The 17,286-nt window shown below is 43.0% G+C and overlaps 1 protein-coding gene across 2 annotated transcripts in view; it reads right to left on the minus strand.

Annotated features, from left to right (window-relative positions):
- PCSK5 (proprotein convertase subtilisin/kexin type 5) overlaps positions 1-17,286 on the minus strand; it is a 463,699-nt gene that overhangs the window by 118,377 nt on the left and 328,036 nt on the right. For both annotated transcript variants that reach the window (XM_032290888.1, XM_032290887.1), the window contains exon 21: positions 1,835-1,937. In XM_032290888.1, coding sequence (XP_032146779.1) covers positions 1,835-1,937 — 103 coding nt within the window. The remainder of the gene's footprint in view (positions 1-1,834; positions 1,938-17,286) is intronic.

A 17,286-nucleotide genomic window follows, 5' to 3' on the forward strand; every position in this document is an offset into this window, starting at 1 on the left:
TGAACTATAAAGAAGAGACATGTCAGGGTTAGCCGGTCCTCTTTGCTGATTGTTGACTTGGCCTAATTAAGCCATTACAAGTGCACTTGGTGTAATTTCTTGGTGCTTTAATGTTCTAAAAGAATGAAATCTAGTAAAAAGTTTTTTTCCCCTCTCTGAATTCATCGAAATAGATCAAATAAAATGTTTGAGCATGGGTCAGAACAGAGGTAACTTTGAAATGTTTTTAATTAGCTCACTGACTCTGTTACTCCTTTAGGACTGGGCAGGAAAATTAGGTCGGGCAGTGAGGACCCCAGCATCACAGAGTTTTGCGTGTTAAACACAGCAGCAAAGAGGGCACTTGCTTCCTCCAGGTTTTTTTATTGTATTTAAGGAGCTAAACCCAATGGTTTATAAAATTGTAAAGGAAGGGAGGTAGCTGCTTTATTAAACAAATGCTAAAATATTCCACTAGTTCAAAAGATGTCCATGCATGCATTGGAATTTGATTGTTGGTAGGGTGGAGAATTGGGGGAAAAACAGAACCTCATTTTGGGACTGCTATCCCTATCTTAGAGTATGTCCTGATGCCTCTTTAAAGCAAGCTCAATGTTTAGAGGCACAGTTATTTTAAAGAGACACTTGGAAAATATGCTCATGGTTAGCACTGAAAATTCTTAAAACTGTTCCTTTGTTTCTTCTTTGGTCCTTTCTTTTTCCTTCTTTTCTTTTTTCCTTCTCTTATTTATTCTTTCCTTTCTTCCTTCCTTTTTCTGAGGGAGCTATTTAGAGAGCCAAACCTATGATATTGATTACACACTTCATCAAGTTCAATAAAAACACTTATTGAATTATTATGTGTTGATCACTGTGGGGAATAAAGGAACAAATACACCACACCACCCACTTGCAAGACTATTACAGTCCTGCAGAAGAAGTAGGACAAAGTAGCCATTATGCAAAGCAGAGGAATGCCCATCCCAGAGATTCAAAGTGCCTGCCGCTAGAGAAGCCTCATCATCCTTGCCTGCAAGAGACCTGCGTCTTTTGCACTGGGCAGGGCAGTGATGAGGCCATTCATTGAAACACTCAGCAGCCAACAAACATTCAGTGCTGGGTTCAGAGGAGCATTGACTGAAAATACAACAGGCCTCCAGCTTTCTTCATTAGAAATTCCCAGTGTCTTAGCAAAGATGCTCATTCCATGTGCATGCTTGCTATTTCCTCAGTAACTCCGTTAGCAAATATTACTGAGTGCCTATTTTTATCCCAGAACTGTGGTAGGTACTAGAGTTCAAACATGAGTAACTCAAGTAGCTTGCAGTCTAATGAAGATATAGCTTTGTAAATGAAAACCTTCCAAGGATACAGATACTCTTACGGAAGCTTATAGAGATCAAAAGGGCACAAAATTTTTTTTTTTTTTACTGGGAAGAGATTAATTTTACTGGGAAGAGGTCAGAAATGCCTTTAAGAACAGTTCACCCTTGAACTGACACTAGAAATAAGTAGATATTTGACCAGCAGATGGAAATGATGGTTGAGGGAAGGGTGTGCAGAAAAGGATGAGATTTCAGGCATCAAAAGTGGCATCAAAGGCACCCTATTCATTGATGAGGAAACCTGTTCCATGTCCAGGGAACTGGTCCTTGTGGGAACTGGGCATCACGGGGAGAGAATACTGCAGAGGTGAGCTGTGCCCAGACCAAGGAGAATATCTGTGGAGTGGGAAGGAGTTTGGTTCTTTTTTTTCTCCAGGCCCATGGGGTGCCACTAAGGTAGTGAGTTCTCCCTTTCTCCACCCTGCAATCCATGAGCTCCCACCACCAGGAGATCCTGAGAGGCCACTTACCTTGTCGTGGGACAGGCAGTGCAGTCTTCCTGAGTTGGTCCCCGGCACTTGGCACATGAAGCCTCACAGGTCTGGCAGTGACCATGCTCATCAACATATTCTCCTAGGGAATGAAATCTAGTTGTTTACTTCATTTCTACATGGCAAGGCTACCTGGGCTGTCAGTCTGAGAGCAGCCAGATCTGTGGCTGCCTGAAAGTGACACAGACAACACAGAGAGGAGAGGCCCTACATGGCTTCAGCTGTCAGTCCTCAGATCCTGACTTTATCATAACAACTGCTCCTCTCCCAGGGTCCCCAGAAGTTGGAATCTCAAAAAGTTATGAGGCAATGACATATTGCTGAATCTAGTCAACATGTGTTACCTATTTTATAAGTAGGGAAGGCCAAGTGGGTGCTTCCCACTGGACCCCTTTACTGAACTCCTACTGACTTTCCATTAAAAGCTGAGGTCTTCTGGTCCACAGAGGCCCCAGCTATAGTCTTGGATCAAGTCAAGCAATGAGCAGGACCCACCCAGATTTTGTCTTACCACCCCGTTGGGTAGAGGTGCGGGAATCGTGGTAACTGGTGAAGAATGGGTGCTGAGTTTTGGCTAACATTGTGCAATTGGGAGCTACATCTCACTCTGAAAGAGTAATAGTAAAGAAGTAGCCAGGGAATTCTTCCTTTAATTGAAAACCTCATCTTTCCCAAGGAAAAACACATATGGGGCCCTGCCACAGAAGCAAATCCAGCCTCACAAATTTCTTGGAAATATTTAAGAAATTACTCCCACAGCAAAGGTGGCAGAAGGAGGCCAATATCATGGAATGTGAATCTCATGGATTCAAAGATGGGACTCTACTCACTGAATCCAACCCTCCTGCCCACACTGAACTCATCCTAACCTGCCATTGTCTGAGAAAAAATTGACAGGCTTCTTTGGTCAGATCCACAGAGCTATTTTTTCTGGTTTAGAAACTGGTCATGCTCAGAACTGGTTTCAGATTTTGGCAGAGACACAACCCCTGCTGGACCTCACCCCCTCCAACTCTGACAGCCCCTGTAAGCATGCCTAAACACTGTCAGTCTGAGATCCAGCTGGTGGGGTGAGGTAGCAGGACCTGCCCGGGGTTTAATCAAGTTGTCTTAGTGAAACTCCAACCTTACTGCCTGATTTAGCATAGTTGCATTGAAAAGAGCCCTGGAAACCTAGACTTGACTGGTGAGGAAATGAAGGAAATTCATCCCCCTGTCTTTCCCCCATCGCTTTACTGGACTGGTACAGCTAGCATGTAAGTAAACATTATCTATGTAAATTTTACACTTGCTAGCACTAAACCCCAAAGATGGATGTGAAGAGGCAACTAGAGTTTGCCTTTATGTAGCAGACAAATCCTTTCACGTAGAGTTATTCTATTAGTTTTGTTAACTGGAGGAAAAATCCATGTTCAGAGTGATGCGAACATCTAATTGCAGCACATCCTGCATGCCCTGGACTCTGTTCCTCTCTGCTTTCTCATTTTTACCAAGGTACAGTTTGGACTGGGAAACTTATATGCAATTTTAAAAATGGGATTGTGATTCTTACCTTGGGACTGAGTAGGAAACCTCCCAGGAGATCTAGGCCCAAGAGAGTGCAGAGCCAGCAGGGGTAAAGAATACAGGCATGCAGGTTGTTCACTGTACCAGGTGCCTACCCACCCGAATGATCCAGGGGAGGCTGACATCCAGCCCGTTTGCCTCACCCTGCCAGGCACTCTGGTGTTGGTTGCCTCTGCCTCTGTAGAGGGACACCTTTTATTAACTCACACAAAGGCATTGACTGGACTGGTTACATTCTTGGTAACCAGTAGTCCCAAGGCAGAAAAAAGCTGGGACTTCCATCTGGCAGGAGTGGTGATTTCAAGCTGAGACTGTGTCACTTACTACACACATCATCATGGTTATGTAGCCTTCTTTTTATTTATTCAGGCTTCTCCCACTTCACCTCTTGTTTATGGCTTCCACTGATTTAAGAGGCACAATCAATTGAGCAGGGTGATTACCAGTTCAGGTACTATTAAAATCGAGAGCGGGGGACCCAGGGCAGACTCGGTAGGAAGGAGTAGACCTTCCCACTGGGGCCAGTGCAAACAACTTGTGTTTACAGTTAGATGATATCTACATGTCTTTCAAAACATATATGCTGAGTGGAACAAGAATGGAGGAGGCTCATAGAAGCTTCAAACCCCACAAAAATTGTGTTCTAGAGAAATGTGGACTCAGAGAGCACAGCTTATCCATTCATTCATTCTATGGATATATTTTTTAACACCTACATACATGCCAGCTATTAAGGGAGATGTAGAGACATACAAATTAAAAAGACCCTGCTCTTGGGTTCTCAAAGATTTTTTGAGAATGATTTATAAAGAGATAGTTATAGCCTAATTACTAACCAAGAGACTTCTACTTCTTCAGAAGGGCCTGATTTAAAAACCAAAACAGAAGAACAAGGGTGTCAACTGGACTCTGCTATGCCCAGAGGCAAAGACAGTTACTTTGCCCTGACATCAGTGCCTATAGGAACGGACACAGTGGTTTGGTTCTTCCAACTCCTCATGTTTATCTAGCCTCCTTTTTATGATGTATCAGATCCAATGGGAGGATAGCATTTTAAACTAAAACGCCTTGCTCTGCTAAGTCAAATGCTACTTAGAGGTTCTGAGAGTTATATCATAACCGTGCCCAAAGTCTTCTTTATCATACAGATGAGGCGTTGTTAGGTTAGGGAAGGCTTATTAAGATATAACTGTGAAAAACTTAAATTCTCTTCTGTATCTCTTGTTTGCCTTCTGCTCGGCTTCCATAAGCCAGTAGGTGGCTTTAATGCCCTGGCTTTGCATGTCCTCAATCTACTCAACTGCAGTGGTCTCTATTGGCACTTATAATGTGCTGTCTTAGATATGACCACTAAAGATTATACCATCTGCAAGATTTTAAATACATCCCCCAAACACACCTTCTTATGCCCCACTCTGAGTCTATATCATTCCAGGTGACTCCCTATCACTGAATGATTATCCCTTCATTCATCTCTTCCAGTCTCCACTTTGCATCCCCAACTTGGGGGAGGCCAAGCCATCCCAAAGCCCAAGTTCCACCCATTCTTCTGCAAAAGAAGACATGAGCTCCACATTTACTAATAAGATGTCTGAGTCCTCTTGGCTTTTTTTTTTTTTTTCCTGCAGTGTCAAAATTCATCTCTGTCTTCTCCTTGGCTTTTTATTTATTTTCTTTCTCCAAGAAATGTATGCCTGTCTTCTTGGCCATTGTCAATTCCCCATCTACTGTTATCATCTTCTTTCCTCAGGATATTTCTCCACCAGTTCCTCTGTCTTCAATCTCTTCTTCACATCTCCCATCCTGGTCTGATCTACAAAAGTTTTCCCCTAACCTAAAACCTTCCCAAGCCCTTTTCCTCCCTAATAAGGGACTCTTAGAACTTGTTTTTTTCCTCCTACTATTTGGAAACAAAATTATGTAAGAGAGTCAGTGTAAGACAGCTCAACTGTACATGTTCCTCAAGTCTGCATGCCTCTTCATGTTAGCACAAGCTCTGGCTTTAGAACAGATGAGACGAGGGGAAGCTTCTCCCATTCTCATATTTATGTAGATGTCCAATTAGTTACATAAACAACTGCCCCTATCCCTTACAGGCACAAGTTTTCACTGCATGTTTGGAACTGAAGAAGCCAGATTCTAAGGACACAAAGAAGTTGCTTTATTATTTTTTTTTTGTTGGAGCAGCAAATTCTTGTCATCTGTCTTCATTGCACAATGAAGCTGAATGTTTATGACAGGCATGATATACAAAATTCTTACAAACAGTCACTTTTAACAAAGCCTTCAGGGGCCAGTATTTTGTTTTCCACCTCATCCTACAAGCTCTTCTTTCTGGCATCTTCATCCACTGTTATGATTTCCAGATCATCTTTCTCCTGTGATCAAAAATGTTCCGTTCCCCCTTTAGTTCCTTTCTCATCCTATGCTGTAATGGTTCAAAGTACATTGAGGAAGTACAGTCACATGGAGAGGAATGCTTCAACTCAAAAGTTGAAGACATAGCTTAAAAATTAAAACTTAGAAATTTAAAAAAGCTACAGTCAAGTGGCTTACTGTGCTTTTTCCATCTCTTTGTAACACTGTAGAATATTATTATCAAGTCTAGATTCTAAGTAAACTTTATAAAGTCTTCCAGTGTATCACAATGTTCAAAGTTACAAAATATCATTGAAGTATAATCATATTTTTTTAGGTTTACATGGCCAGAAGAACCTCATCTCTCCTGAAGAAATGCTGTGCTTTCTTTTACACCTCATAATATTTATTGATTACAGCTAAATTTCTTGTAGAATTCTAGTGAATAAATATGTACCCTAAATAATCAGCACAAAAATATGATAGGTTATGATGCGGGTTTAAAAACTTTTTAGCAAGATGATTAGTAAGAGAAGGTGGGAGGAATTTGATAAGAATCCAGCTGCTTGGTTTTTGATCTGGTTATTTCAGTGAGGAAGCTTGGGGTATGAAATTACCTGTAGACCTCTGTGTGAGGCCTATGTATGTACCTTGTCCTTCGGATGCCAGAAATCATAAAGTATGAGTGTTAATCAAATAATACTGTCTCTTTGCAAGGATGTCAACACATAGTTTCCAACTTAAGATATAATTATGTGAAGATAATTTTTATTAAAAACATCTATACATTTTTTTTCACCAGCTACAATAAATGGTCAGCAACACTTTGAACTACTTACGTGCTAATGAAATAAGTTGATTTTTAACAACCTTGTTAAGCATGAATTTTTATAGCAAGGCTCAAACTATGAGGCCATCAACTGAGACTGCAGCATCGTCACTTTAAGTCAACACATTCAGCCTCAAAAAGAAAGGAAATTCTGACAAACTCTACAACATGCATGAACCTTGAAGACGCTATGCTAAGTGAAATAAGCCAGTCGCGACAGCACAAATATTACATTATTTCACTTATATGAGGTACCTAGAGTAGTAAAAGCCATAGAGACAAAGTAGAATTGCAGTTTCCAAGGACTAAGGGTAGGAGGAAAGAAGAGGTTATTGAATGGGTCCAGAGTTTCAGTGGAAGAAGGTGACAGAGGTCTGGTCATGGTACTGGTTACACAGCAATGTGAATGTACTTAATGCCATAGAACTACACACTAAAAATAGTTTAAATGGTAAATATATGTTATGAATATTTTATCATAATTATTTTTAAAAGTCTACATAAAGAGTTTGTGCCTTAGCAGCCCAATACTTCATTTTAGTGCTCCCCCCCCAAAAAAAAATCAGTATTGCCTATCTTTTGGGGATGGGTCCAAAGAATATCAACCAATCCACCATCTTGGGAAGCCAGTCTGTTAAAGTGAGGCTCAGGAGACCTCCTGTGATAATGGAAATAAATGGATACAGGAATAAAACTTGGGATAAGGGAGACATCTGGCAGATGGAAAACTCTGTTTTCTTTCTTTCCTCAAAGATGCACTAAAGACAGAATGAACATTAGGCAGCTAGAAGGACGGTTCTGCCTCCCTAGCCTGGAGGTGACTGGAGGAAACCTCTTCTTCATCCCATCCTCTCAAGGACAACTTGCCCTTGTCCTTCCTGCATATTCTTTCTTTGATTGACAAGACTTATCCTTCCTGGTCCCATTGCTTTTTCATTCTCAGGCAGGCACTGGCATTGATCTGTGTGGTTTGTGCAGATGTTCTGAAATGCTACTCTGGCAACCTCATGGGTTGGCACTCCTGCAAAAATGATGGATCATAAATTGTGGATCCAACACATACTCAAATATTTACTTTCCTTCAGCCTACATGTTGTTCAAAGGGCAGAATTAAGAGTTGATCTTTCTAGTTTCCACCATCATTTGGCCCTTGACCACGGTCGGGTGGTTAAAATAGTGTATGCAGAGTGAGGTCTTGGCCAACACACCCGAATGTAGTGGTGGTGTCGCAATCACACAAGCTCTTATTCATGGACACCTACCGTATTCCAAGTGCTGTTCTATGTCATATTTAATCCAGACAACAGCCTCTTTTATAAACAAGAAACTGAGGCTTGGGGAGATTAAAAAATCTTGCAAAAGTTCATTCAAGTAAGTGGCAGAGTTGGGCTGTGATCCAGGTGTGTCTGAGACTGAGCCCATGCTCTTTCTACGATATTTGCTGGTATGGATTCATTTCCTCCCTTAGTGTTCCAAGTAGCTTTGCTATTTATAACAAGAACTGAGTACATGCCTCAGCTCAACCACTTGATGAGGTAAGGGCATCAAAAAGGAATTGACTGTGAAACAAATGAACTTTGATCAGGCATGCCACACAAAGCAGATTTACTCAATGATTGATTACAGCCTCCACATTTATTTTCTCTGCTAAAATGCCCAGCATTCTTTAAAAGACAATTCCATGCATCAAGTAAGCTGAGGTTTAAAAAGCAGTTTGTTCTGCCCATTAGGCTATTAAGTTCCTAAGAGGAACTCAGAAATACTTTTTTGAATGAATTAACTTGGTTGAGGGTCTGGACAGGGATTTTCTATGTTGTTTAATTCTGTTAAAAACAAACTGGCTCCACAGAAATAGCTTACAGCCACAATTAGGGTAACAGCTCTCCATGGTGGTGGGGAAGCTTGAGGGGATTTGGGTCATTTCAGTTAGACAGGAGGAATAAGTTCAAGGGATTTGTTGTACAACATGGTGACTAGAGTTGGTAACCATGTGTTATGTCCTTGAAAATCACTAAGAGTAGATTTTAAGTGCTCTCACCATGCTCAAAAAATAAGTATGTGAGGTAATGTGTATATAAATTAACTCTATGTATACATATTTCAAAACATTGTGCTATACAAAATAAATGCACATATTTTTATGTGTCAGTTTTTTTTAAAAGTTTCTAAACAGCTGGTTGCATGACCAGACCCAAGGGGTGGGTGTTGAGGGTGGGGTGGAGGTAAAAGACCTGAGTGCAGTTTTTTTTTTTTTTCTTTGAGACAGGGTCTCACTCTGTCACCCAGGCTGGAATGCGGTGGTGCAGTCTTGGCCCACTGCAACCTCCACCTTCCAGGTTCAAGTCATTCTCCTTCCTCAGCCTCTTAAGTAGCCAGGATTTCAGGCACCCGCCACCACACCAGCTAATTTTTGTATTTTTAGTAGAGATAGGGTTTCACCATGTTGGCCAAGCTGGTCTCGAACTCCTGACCTCAGATGATCCATCCACCTCGGCCTGCCAAAGTGCTGGGATTACAGGTGTGGGTCACCATGCCTGGCCCTGAGAGTGATTATTGTCTGCAATTAAGCAAAATAAATTTACAAAATTTCTCATTGATCCTGTGGATGAGGAAAATCATGAAAAACATTGTTGGTGGATGGGAATCCATTTATTGGCTGTGTTAGGTGTGAAACACTTCTTGACAGTCTCTATTCAGTGGGCTGTCTTTTGCTATTCCTGTAAGTGAGCCTAGATTTTCTACAGATTTGCTAGTGCACTCAGTCTACTCATCAGAGTTACGATTTCATCCCCAACTGCCTCCTTTATTTGTGGCTGCGGTGGCCCCACCCTAGTAGGGAGAACAGTAGAGTATCTGGGCATTCACAGTGAAGCGACATCTAAGCTTTAATACGTGATGACAGAAATAAGTGAGCATAATTTGAGAAAATAACTTATTTACGTTTCAGAAAGCAGCACCAACAACCTGATGCAAGTTACCCTTGGGAGACACTTACTGAGAAAGTGAATGACTTGAAAGGGCTGAGAGCCTGGAGAAAGGGGGCCTCTCTCCACCTGAGGCATAAGCCCTCGACAGGAGAAGGGACCCTGCTGTTGAGAGCACTTCCCATGAGTGAGCACGACACTGCCAGGCCTTAAGGGATGGGTCATTTCTTTTCTCTTTGGAGTGATGAAGATGGCAGGTGAAATTTTCAGGAGCATGCCACAGAGCCTTCCTGATATTCTGAACTACACAGGATGCTAGTGCACCGATAGTTAAAACCCCAAGTCCTTCCCATGCAGCTTAATTGGTATTAAGCTCCCAAATGTTCCCTGTTATGGCTTTTAAGTCCTGAAACACGGACACGTGGATGAGACTTTGGTTTCTCTAGCAACCCAATGAACCTCCTTCACAGCTTTTATAACTTGCTCTTAAATCCCTTGAAAATACCACTGCAGCGTGACTTTCTCTGCTCCATTGCCCCATGGGAAGGAATATCCTCAAATTACCCTCTTTCTCTTTCTCTGCATCAACACATAGAAAGTGCTGGTTCATCATTCCTCTCCCACAGTCCTTTCCACTTTCTTTACGCCCTGACTGCAAGTGCTCAAACATTTCAGCCAAATCTCTAATTAAGAAAAAAGAGAAGCCCCTGGAAAGAGGAGGAATCGCATGCCAAGGCCTGGGGCTCTGGCTGCACTGTCTGGTCCCAGCTTTGTAATTGACAGTTTAGTGTTTCACTGGTCCTCATTAACACTGTGTATCTTAAAGAGATCCGCAGGTTTGCCCAGTGACAGGTCTGTATGGAACGCAGCACCCAAGATGCCTCCGTCCCTTGGTGACTGAGGAAGCATTTGATGAGTCAGGTTGCCCAATGATTTATTGGGAGTGACCAAATTGTGCTTTCAAAAAATCTCAGCACTTTGGGAGGCCGAGGTGGGCAGATCACCTGAGGTCAGGAGTTCAAGACCAGCCTGGCCAACATGGTGAAACCCTGTCTTTAAAAAAAAAAAAAAAAAATGACTAAGTGTGGAAATATAGAAGGTAATCAACGTTTGCTCTGTGTCTACTGTAAGTAAGCATAGTAAGAAGCACTACGTTGGGTAAGTCTACACATTTTGGAGTCATCCCATCCAGGGTTACATTTTTGGGTCCCTTCTGTCTCCAGCTGTATGAAATTAATCAAATCACATATTTCCCGGACATTCTTCTTCTGTAAAATGTGGATAATACTCTCTCTCTCTCATAGGATGTGGTGGGGATCAAACAAGAAAACAGACCCTGGCACCAGAAGAATGGATGGCAGAGATTAGTTATTCCGTTTCTTTAATTATGTTATCTCATTAAATCTCAGATAATTACATAGGGTAGATAGAGGTCTCAGCTCCATTTGATCCAACAGGGAATTTAAGCACCAGAATGTTAACCCTGTGTGAACATTGTCTAAACCCTGGTCAGACTGGATCCCAAATTGCTCTTTTTCTTCAAGTCCCCTGAGGGGACTTGAAGAATGTATTGGCTGCATATGTGGGTGGCAATGAGGCAGCTAAAATTAATGACCCTCCGGACAGAGCACAATGACCTCGCAAAGCAATTGGGCTGCGGATGCAACCTACACACATCCTTTTTTATTATTAGCATCCCCTTGGAGACAGTCTCCCTATACCAGAACAAAACCAGCTTTTCCTGCACTGTGCTGTGGAAAGTTCCAGAGCCATGGCTGTGCCCTTTTCATGCTGCTGAGGTCAAAGTTGGTCAGAAATAGGTGAATATCAGATGGGGCTTTCCCCTAACAGGGTTTCATCAAGTCGGGTTCAGAACTTGGGATCCTTGGTCCTACCTGGAGTGGTCACTGCACTTGGATTGTACCTGCTTCTTCACTGAGTGGGTGGGGGTTCCCTTACTTGGCAGGTACCAGGACAAATTGTACAGTCCTCTCCGCCTCATTGGGGTGGGACACATAAACAGGTGAGAATGAAAGTGAGGGCAGCGGCACGTGTATGGGTGGGGATGGGGAATGTGGTGTGGAGGGGCAGGAGGCTTCCAAATCCAGATGTCAGAGAGCTCAGGTGTTTCCTTGCTTACCAATGTCCTTCCCTGTGGCTTGCATCCTACCAGAGATTTGGGCTTTCCAGAGTGTGGAATCCAGGATTAGAACCTCACTGGCTCCACAGTAGAGAGGATGCCTCTTTCTCTTTATTGAGATTCCTCTCATTTCCGCTGTGTGCTCAGGTGACCACGAGCTGTCTTCGCCCCACTTGGAAACATGCCTTTCCCCAAAAGGTGGAACAGGTGAATTGCCTGTACCTGGAACCAGGTGTCCTAGATGTGAACCTCAGCTCTGCCTTGGCTAGCTGTGTAACCTTGGGCAAGCTCTATAACCTCTCTGAGCCTCAGTCAGCTCATCTGTAAAATGGTGAGATTCACAACTATGTCAGAAAATGGTCAGATGGATTAAATTAGTTAACATGTGAAATGTGCTTTGAAATATGCACATTTCACATGTTAACTAATTTAATGTGCACACTAGTAAACACTCAATAACTTTAGCTGTTGCTACTCCAGTGAAGAAAACTGGGTCCCTCAGATAAGTGACAGAGAGCAAACACCAGAGAGACCTTTAAAAACATCTAACGCTCAACTCACTTCTTATTGTCTGGTGGCTTTGAACAATTCACTTAATCTTTCTTCAGCTTCATAAAATGAGATCACTTACTCCAGGCCTTGTTAGTTCCCTGTTTGTCTCCTGCCTAGTATCAGGTAATATTATTCCTTCTCATACTGTGGTTGATTTAGAAATGCATACTAATGACCAGGCATGGTGGCTTACACCTGTAATTCCAGCACTTTAGGAGGCCGAGGCGGGTGGATCACCTGAGGTCAGGAGTTTGAGACCAGTCTGGCCAACATAGTGGAACTCCATCTCTACTAATTACAAAAAATTAACCAGAATTGGTGGCACATGCCTGTATTCCCAGCTACTTGGGAGGCTGAGACCAGAGAATCACTTGAAACTGGGAGGTGGAGGTTGCAGTGAACCAAAATTGCACCGTTGCATTCCAGCCTGGGTGGCAGAGTGAGACTCCATCTCAAAAACAAAAAAAGAAATGCATAGTGAGTATAAATAAAATATGCCCAAAGGATTTCTTTTCTCTACAACTGTTCAGGGACCCCTTAAGAAAACAGACTCCAACTTTATTAACCATTTTATTTAAGAAGTCAACCAGGCGTGGTTCTGTTTAGCACCAAAGTTCTATTCAGGAAATGGCAGCCCCCTTGCTTTTGACCCCCCGACGCTAAATCCACAGTTCTAGAACAATTCACTTGCTAAAAAATTATGGGCACCTGAAACTAATATAGGACAGAAAGGCAAGTCAGCTTTTCCTCTATTGCTTACTATTATCCCTCTTGTTGCCTTATGGAGAAAGCTCTTGAGAGTAATATAACAAGGCCGGGCGCCGAGGCTCACGCCTGTAATCCCAGCACTTTGGGAGGCCGAGGCGGGTGGATCACGAGGTCAAGAGATCGAGACCATCCTGGTCAACGTGATGAAACCTCGTCTCTACCAAAAATAAAAAAAATTAGCCGGGCATGGTAGTGCGTGCCTGTAGTCCCAGCTACTCAGGGGGCTGAGGCAGGAGAATTGCTTGAACCCAGGAGGCGGAGGTTGCAGTCAGCCGAGATCGCACCAGTGCACTCCAGCCTGGGTAACAAGAGCAAAACTCTGTCTCAAAGAAAAAAAAAGTAATATAACATTGTTTGTGGTGTTCACTGATCTTCACCCAGCTCTTAGCACAGTGGTCAGAATTGGTGCAACCTCAGTATAAGCCCAAGGAATTATTTCTTTGACATTAATAACATCAGGAGAGGATGCCTGATTCATCAGAACATTTCAGAGTGGTATGACTCAATGCATGCTTGTTCTTTTTTCCTTTCCTGAACGCCTTGATATCTCCTTTCAAGGCTCTCCATGCCTCCCTCTACCCCATCTATGCTGTAGAGAGGCTGGTTCCATGGTGACATTGTAGCCTCTGTCTCCCTCCACCATATAGACCTGAGAACTTGCCTTCTCAGCCTAGCCCTATAGAGAAGTCCTGTGGAGACATGTAGAGAACAGAGGAGGAGCTTGCAAAAAACCCGACTTCACCAGAAACAAACATTGCAGCTCTAGAAAGTCTACGTGGCCTCTAGAACAATTCATTCCCTCCGGTAGAAGGGTTGATTTGCAGTACCTTCAGTCTCTCCCCTGCTAGAGTCTGACTCTACTCTTCATTATTATTATTATTTTTAATTTTTTGAGACAGTCTCACTCTGTCGCCCAGGCTAGAGTAGAGTGACATGATCTTGGCTGACTGCAACCTCTGCCTCCAAGGTTCAAGTGATTCTCCTGCTTCAGCCTCCCGAATAGCTGGGACTACAAGTACATACCACCACACCCAGCTAATTTTTGCATTTTTAGTAGATACAGAGTTTCGCCATGTTGACCAGGTTGGTCGTAAACTCCTGATCTCAGGTGATCCTTATGGAGAAGGATTGCCTGCCCACCTTGGTCTCCCAAAGCGCTAGGATTAAGGCGTGAGCTACCGCACCGGGTTTCTATTCTCCATGATTATCAAGCCCACGCCAAGCAGTTCCTCAGCGTCTGCTCTGGAGGCTACTGCACCTTCCTGAACTAGGTAAGTCACTGTCCCCTTGAGGGCCATTTTAACAGCATCTCTAGGGAACAAGCAACCAGAGAAACAAGTCTGGACCCTGTTTAGGGGGTTCTGGGTCTTTCAAAGCCTAGCCCATGGCATAGGTCTGCAGCTACCAAGCAGGCCTAGCATTCCATGGCTCAGGAAGCCTGCCTTTCCCCGGAGACTTGATTCTAGTGCTCATCTCAGGCAGAGCTGGTGAGTCAGGCCCTCCTCCCCTTCCCAAACTCCCTCCGGCTGCTGTCTGACCTGCTTTGACTTCTTTTTGCTCTCAAGGCTGCTCTTGATATTTATCTTAACCAGATTTTACATGGTGTGATGTGCCTGGGGCCCCGAATCTTCCTGGCGAGGGCCAATTCCTCTCTCTGCTGTGCAGAGTTTGCCAAAATGGGATGGGCTGTTGGAGAAGCTGCCTATGGGCTCAGGGAACGTGAACGGTCCTTGGCTTATGCAGTTGTCCAGTGTCATTTAGATTGTAATTTTCTAAAGATGAATTTGTCAGAGGCCAACATTTTCTATGGAACAAAAAGAACTGGCTTACTACAGTAGTATGAATGATAGACTTGCAAAATGGCTAAAGAAGTAGAGAAAGAAGTTGTATTTGTGTTTGGGAAGTTTAAGTCCAGGCTGTTGGTCGAAGATAAGGGAAGCTTTTCTAGAAAAGTTTTCTTAATTTTTTCACATTTAATTCTCAGAGTCAGCTTATGGAGGTGAGCATTGCTCTCATCTTACAGATGAGGAAATGGAGACACAGGAAATTTAAGCAGTCTGTCCAAGGTTACTGAATTAGCAATAACAACAACAGCTAACACTATTTCATGATTACCGTATGCTAGGAATTGTTTTGAGTGCTCCACACATACTAACTTACTTGATCCTTCCAATAACTTGAACCTGTTGGGAGGAAGGCATTGTATACTGCTTGTTTTTTAAATCATCCCCAATGCCTGCTTTTTTGTTGTTGCTGTTGAGAAACCTGGGGCAATGAGACATTAAGTGGCCTGTTAAGGTCACCTGGTTGTTGGCAGAGCTGGGACTTAAACCCAGGAGTCAGACTCCAAACTCTCCTCTTTTAACCAGAGTTTTGCTATACCCCTTTTCCAAGAAAGTAGTGGAGATGAGATTTAATCTATAAATGCCACACCCCTTCCAATATGCTAGAAATCCCAATCACGGGGGTGCAGGGTGGGGAGACTGCATGCACACAGGTGTGTGTGTGTGTGAATGCGGGGATAAAGTCAAACATGCAAGACTCCTTAATCATGTCACTTGGAACTGTGTGCTTGCCTACATGTTCTCTCATGGGCGTGGGGTGGTGGAAGAAGTCTCACTTTCTACCCTTTGTGGAAGAGGCGGAATCAGCTCACATCAACTACCAAGAAACTAGCCAATATGGAATGAAGTGTTCAAATCTAAGGCTTGTCTAGAGCAGTAGGTTCTGATTGTACTTTTCCCCAAGGACAGGGCCATCTCTTGCTTATTTTGGGGTTGCTGTGGACTCATTACATGAGTGGAAGTTTGTGCTAAGTATGAGGAATTCATTCAAATGTTTTGTTTGTTGAATTGAAAATGAGATTGCCTTGGGCATGAAAGGGTGGTTGTGGTTAAGTGGGCAAGAGGGAAAGTGGAGGATGTTTTAGGAGAGATACAAGGAAAGCAAAGGGTGAAGGTAGAATAAGTCTGATGTCTCTGGGAGAAGGCAGGTGATTTGGTTGACTGAAGTAGAAACTGAGTTTGGGGGATATAAAAAAATTACCTTGAGAATGTAGAGAATGTAGACAGTTAATGGAACATCGATTAGAGGTGCCTCAGGTAGGTATGGCTGGTTAAAGGGACCCACCGAAGATTTAAAGTCTATGTTGAGCACAACTTTGGTGAAGATCACCTTGGCCAAGGGAGATTTAATGAATTGAAAGATCACAAAGTCCAGAAAATCAACCAGGAGATGGCTGCAGTAAGCCAGGGTGAGGGAATGGAATGACTACAACAAAAAAGATGCGGACAGAGTGGTCCCCAGGAAAGTGAGGCATTGGATCTTAGGGAGGGACGGACTTTACAACTCATCCGCTCTAGCTGCCTTTATTTACCCCACCCCCAGGAAATGGGTTGAATTCCCTCAATGATTTTCTACCCACAGTGACTGCTCTGTGAATGAATACCAAAAAGGAAGACGAACTCACTACCTCTTCTTCCATTTTTGGAAAACTCCAACTACCAGAAATATCTTTGTAGTAGACTTAATCTGGCCTCCCATGAAATTTCATACATGGGTCATTACAGAGGAATCAGCTTCTCTGAACAAAAAGCATGATATTTATGAGAATAATGCAAAGAGAGATCAGAGTCCAAGGCTTGGACTCGTGGCTTTGAGCAAGTCAGTGAAACCATGGGAGGCCTAGTCACTTCTGTGGAAATAATGATGATACATGTCCTGCCTAGTTCTCTGCTCCACTTAGAGGATCAAATGATATGCTTTGTGACAGTGCTTTGGAAACTTCAAGGTGTCACATAAAGGAGAGGCAAATAAGATCATTGATGCTCTACAGGAGAAACTGCGGTATGTAAGTGGCTGGGAAAGCCAGATCCACATTCCAGCTCTGCCACTTTCTAGCTGTGTTATGTTTTGGGCTTGCTCCTTAACTTCTAACCCTCCTTTCCATAGCTGCAAAAAAATATACGAATAGCCCTACCTCAGAAAGTTGTTGTAATGATTAAAATTGATAAGTTATTTAAAGGCACTTAGCACAGGGTTTGTCTGGAATATAATAAGTGGTGAATAAATGCTATGATTACTGATAAATGGTGATGGCTTGCATACGGGAAGAGAGGGAGAAAAAGGAGTCATGTCGATGGACTTAAACTTGAGTGAGTAAAGAAATGACGGTAGCAGCGGCAAAGCCTGGGAATATAGGGAAGCTTGTTGGAATGATCTAGCAGGTGTATTGAAACTGAGCAACTCCTGGTGTAGCACTGTGCGTTTAACCACATGCCACAGGCAGCACTTT

Source organism: Sapajus apella, unplaced genomic scaffold, assembly GCF_009761245.1.
Source record: "Sapajus apella isolate SASKATOON/1434 unplaced genomic scaffold, GSC_monkey_1.0 scaffold24, whole genome shotgun sequence".
In the NCBI taxonomy this organism is placed as follows: Eukaryota; Metazoa; Chordata; class Mammalia; order Primates; family Cebidae; genus Sapajus; species Sapajus apella.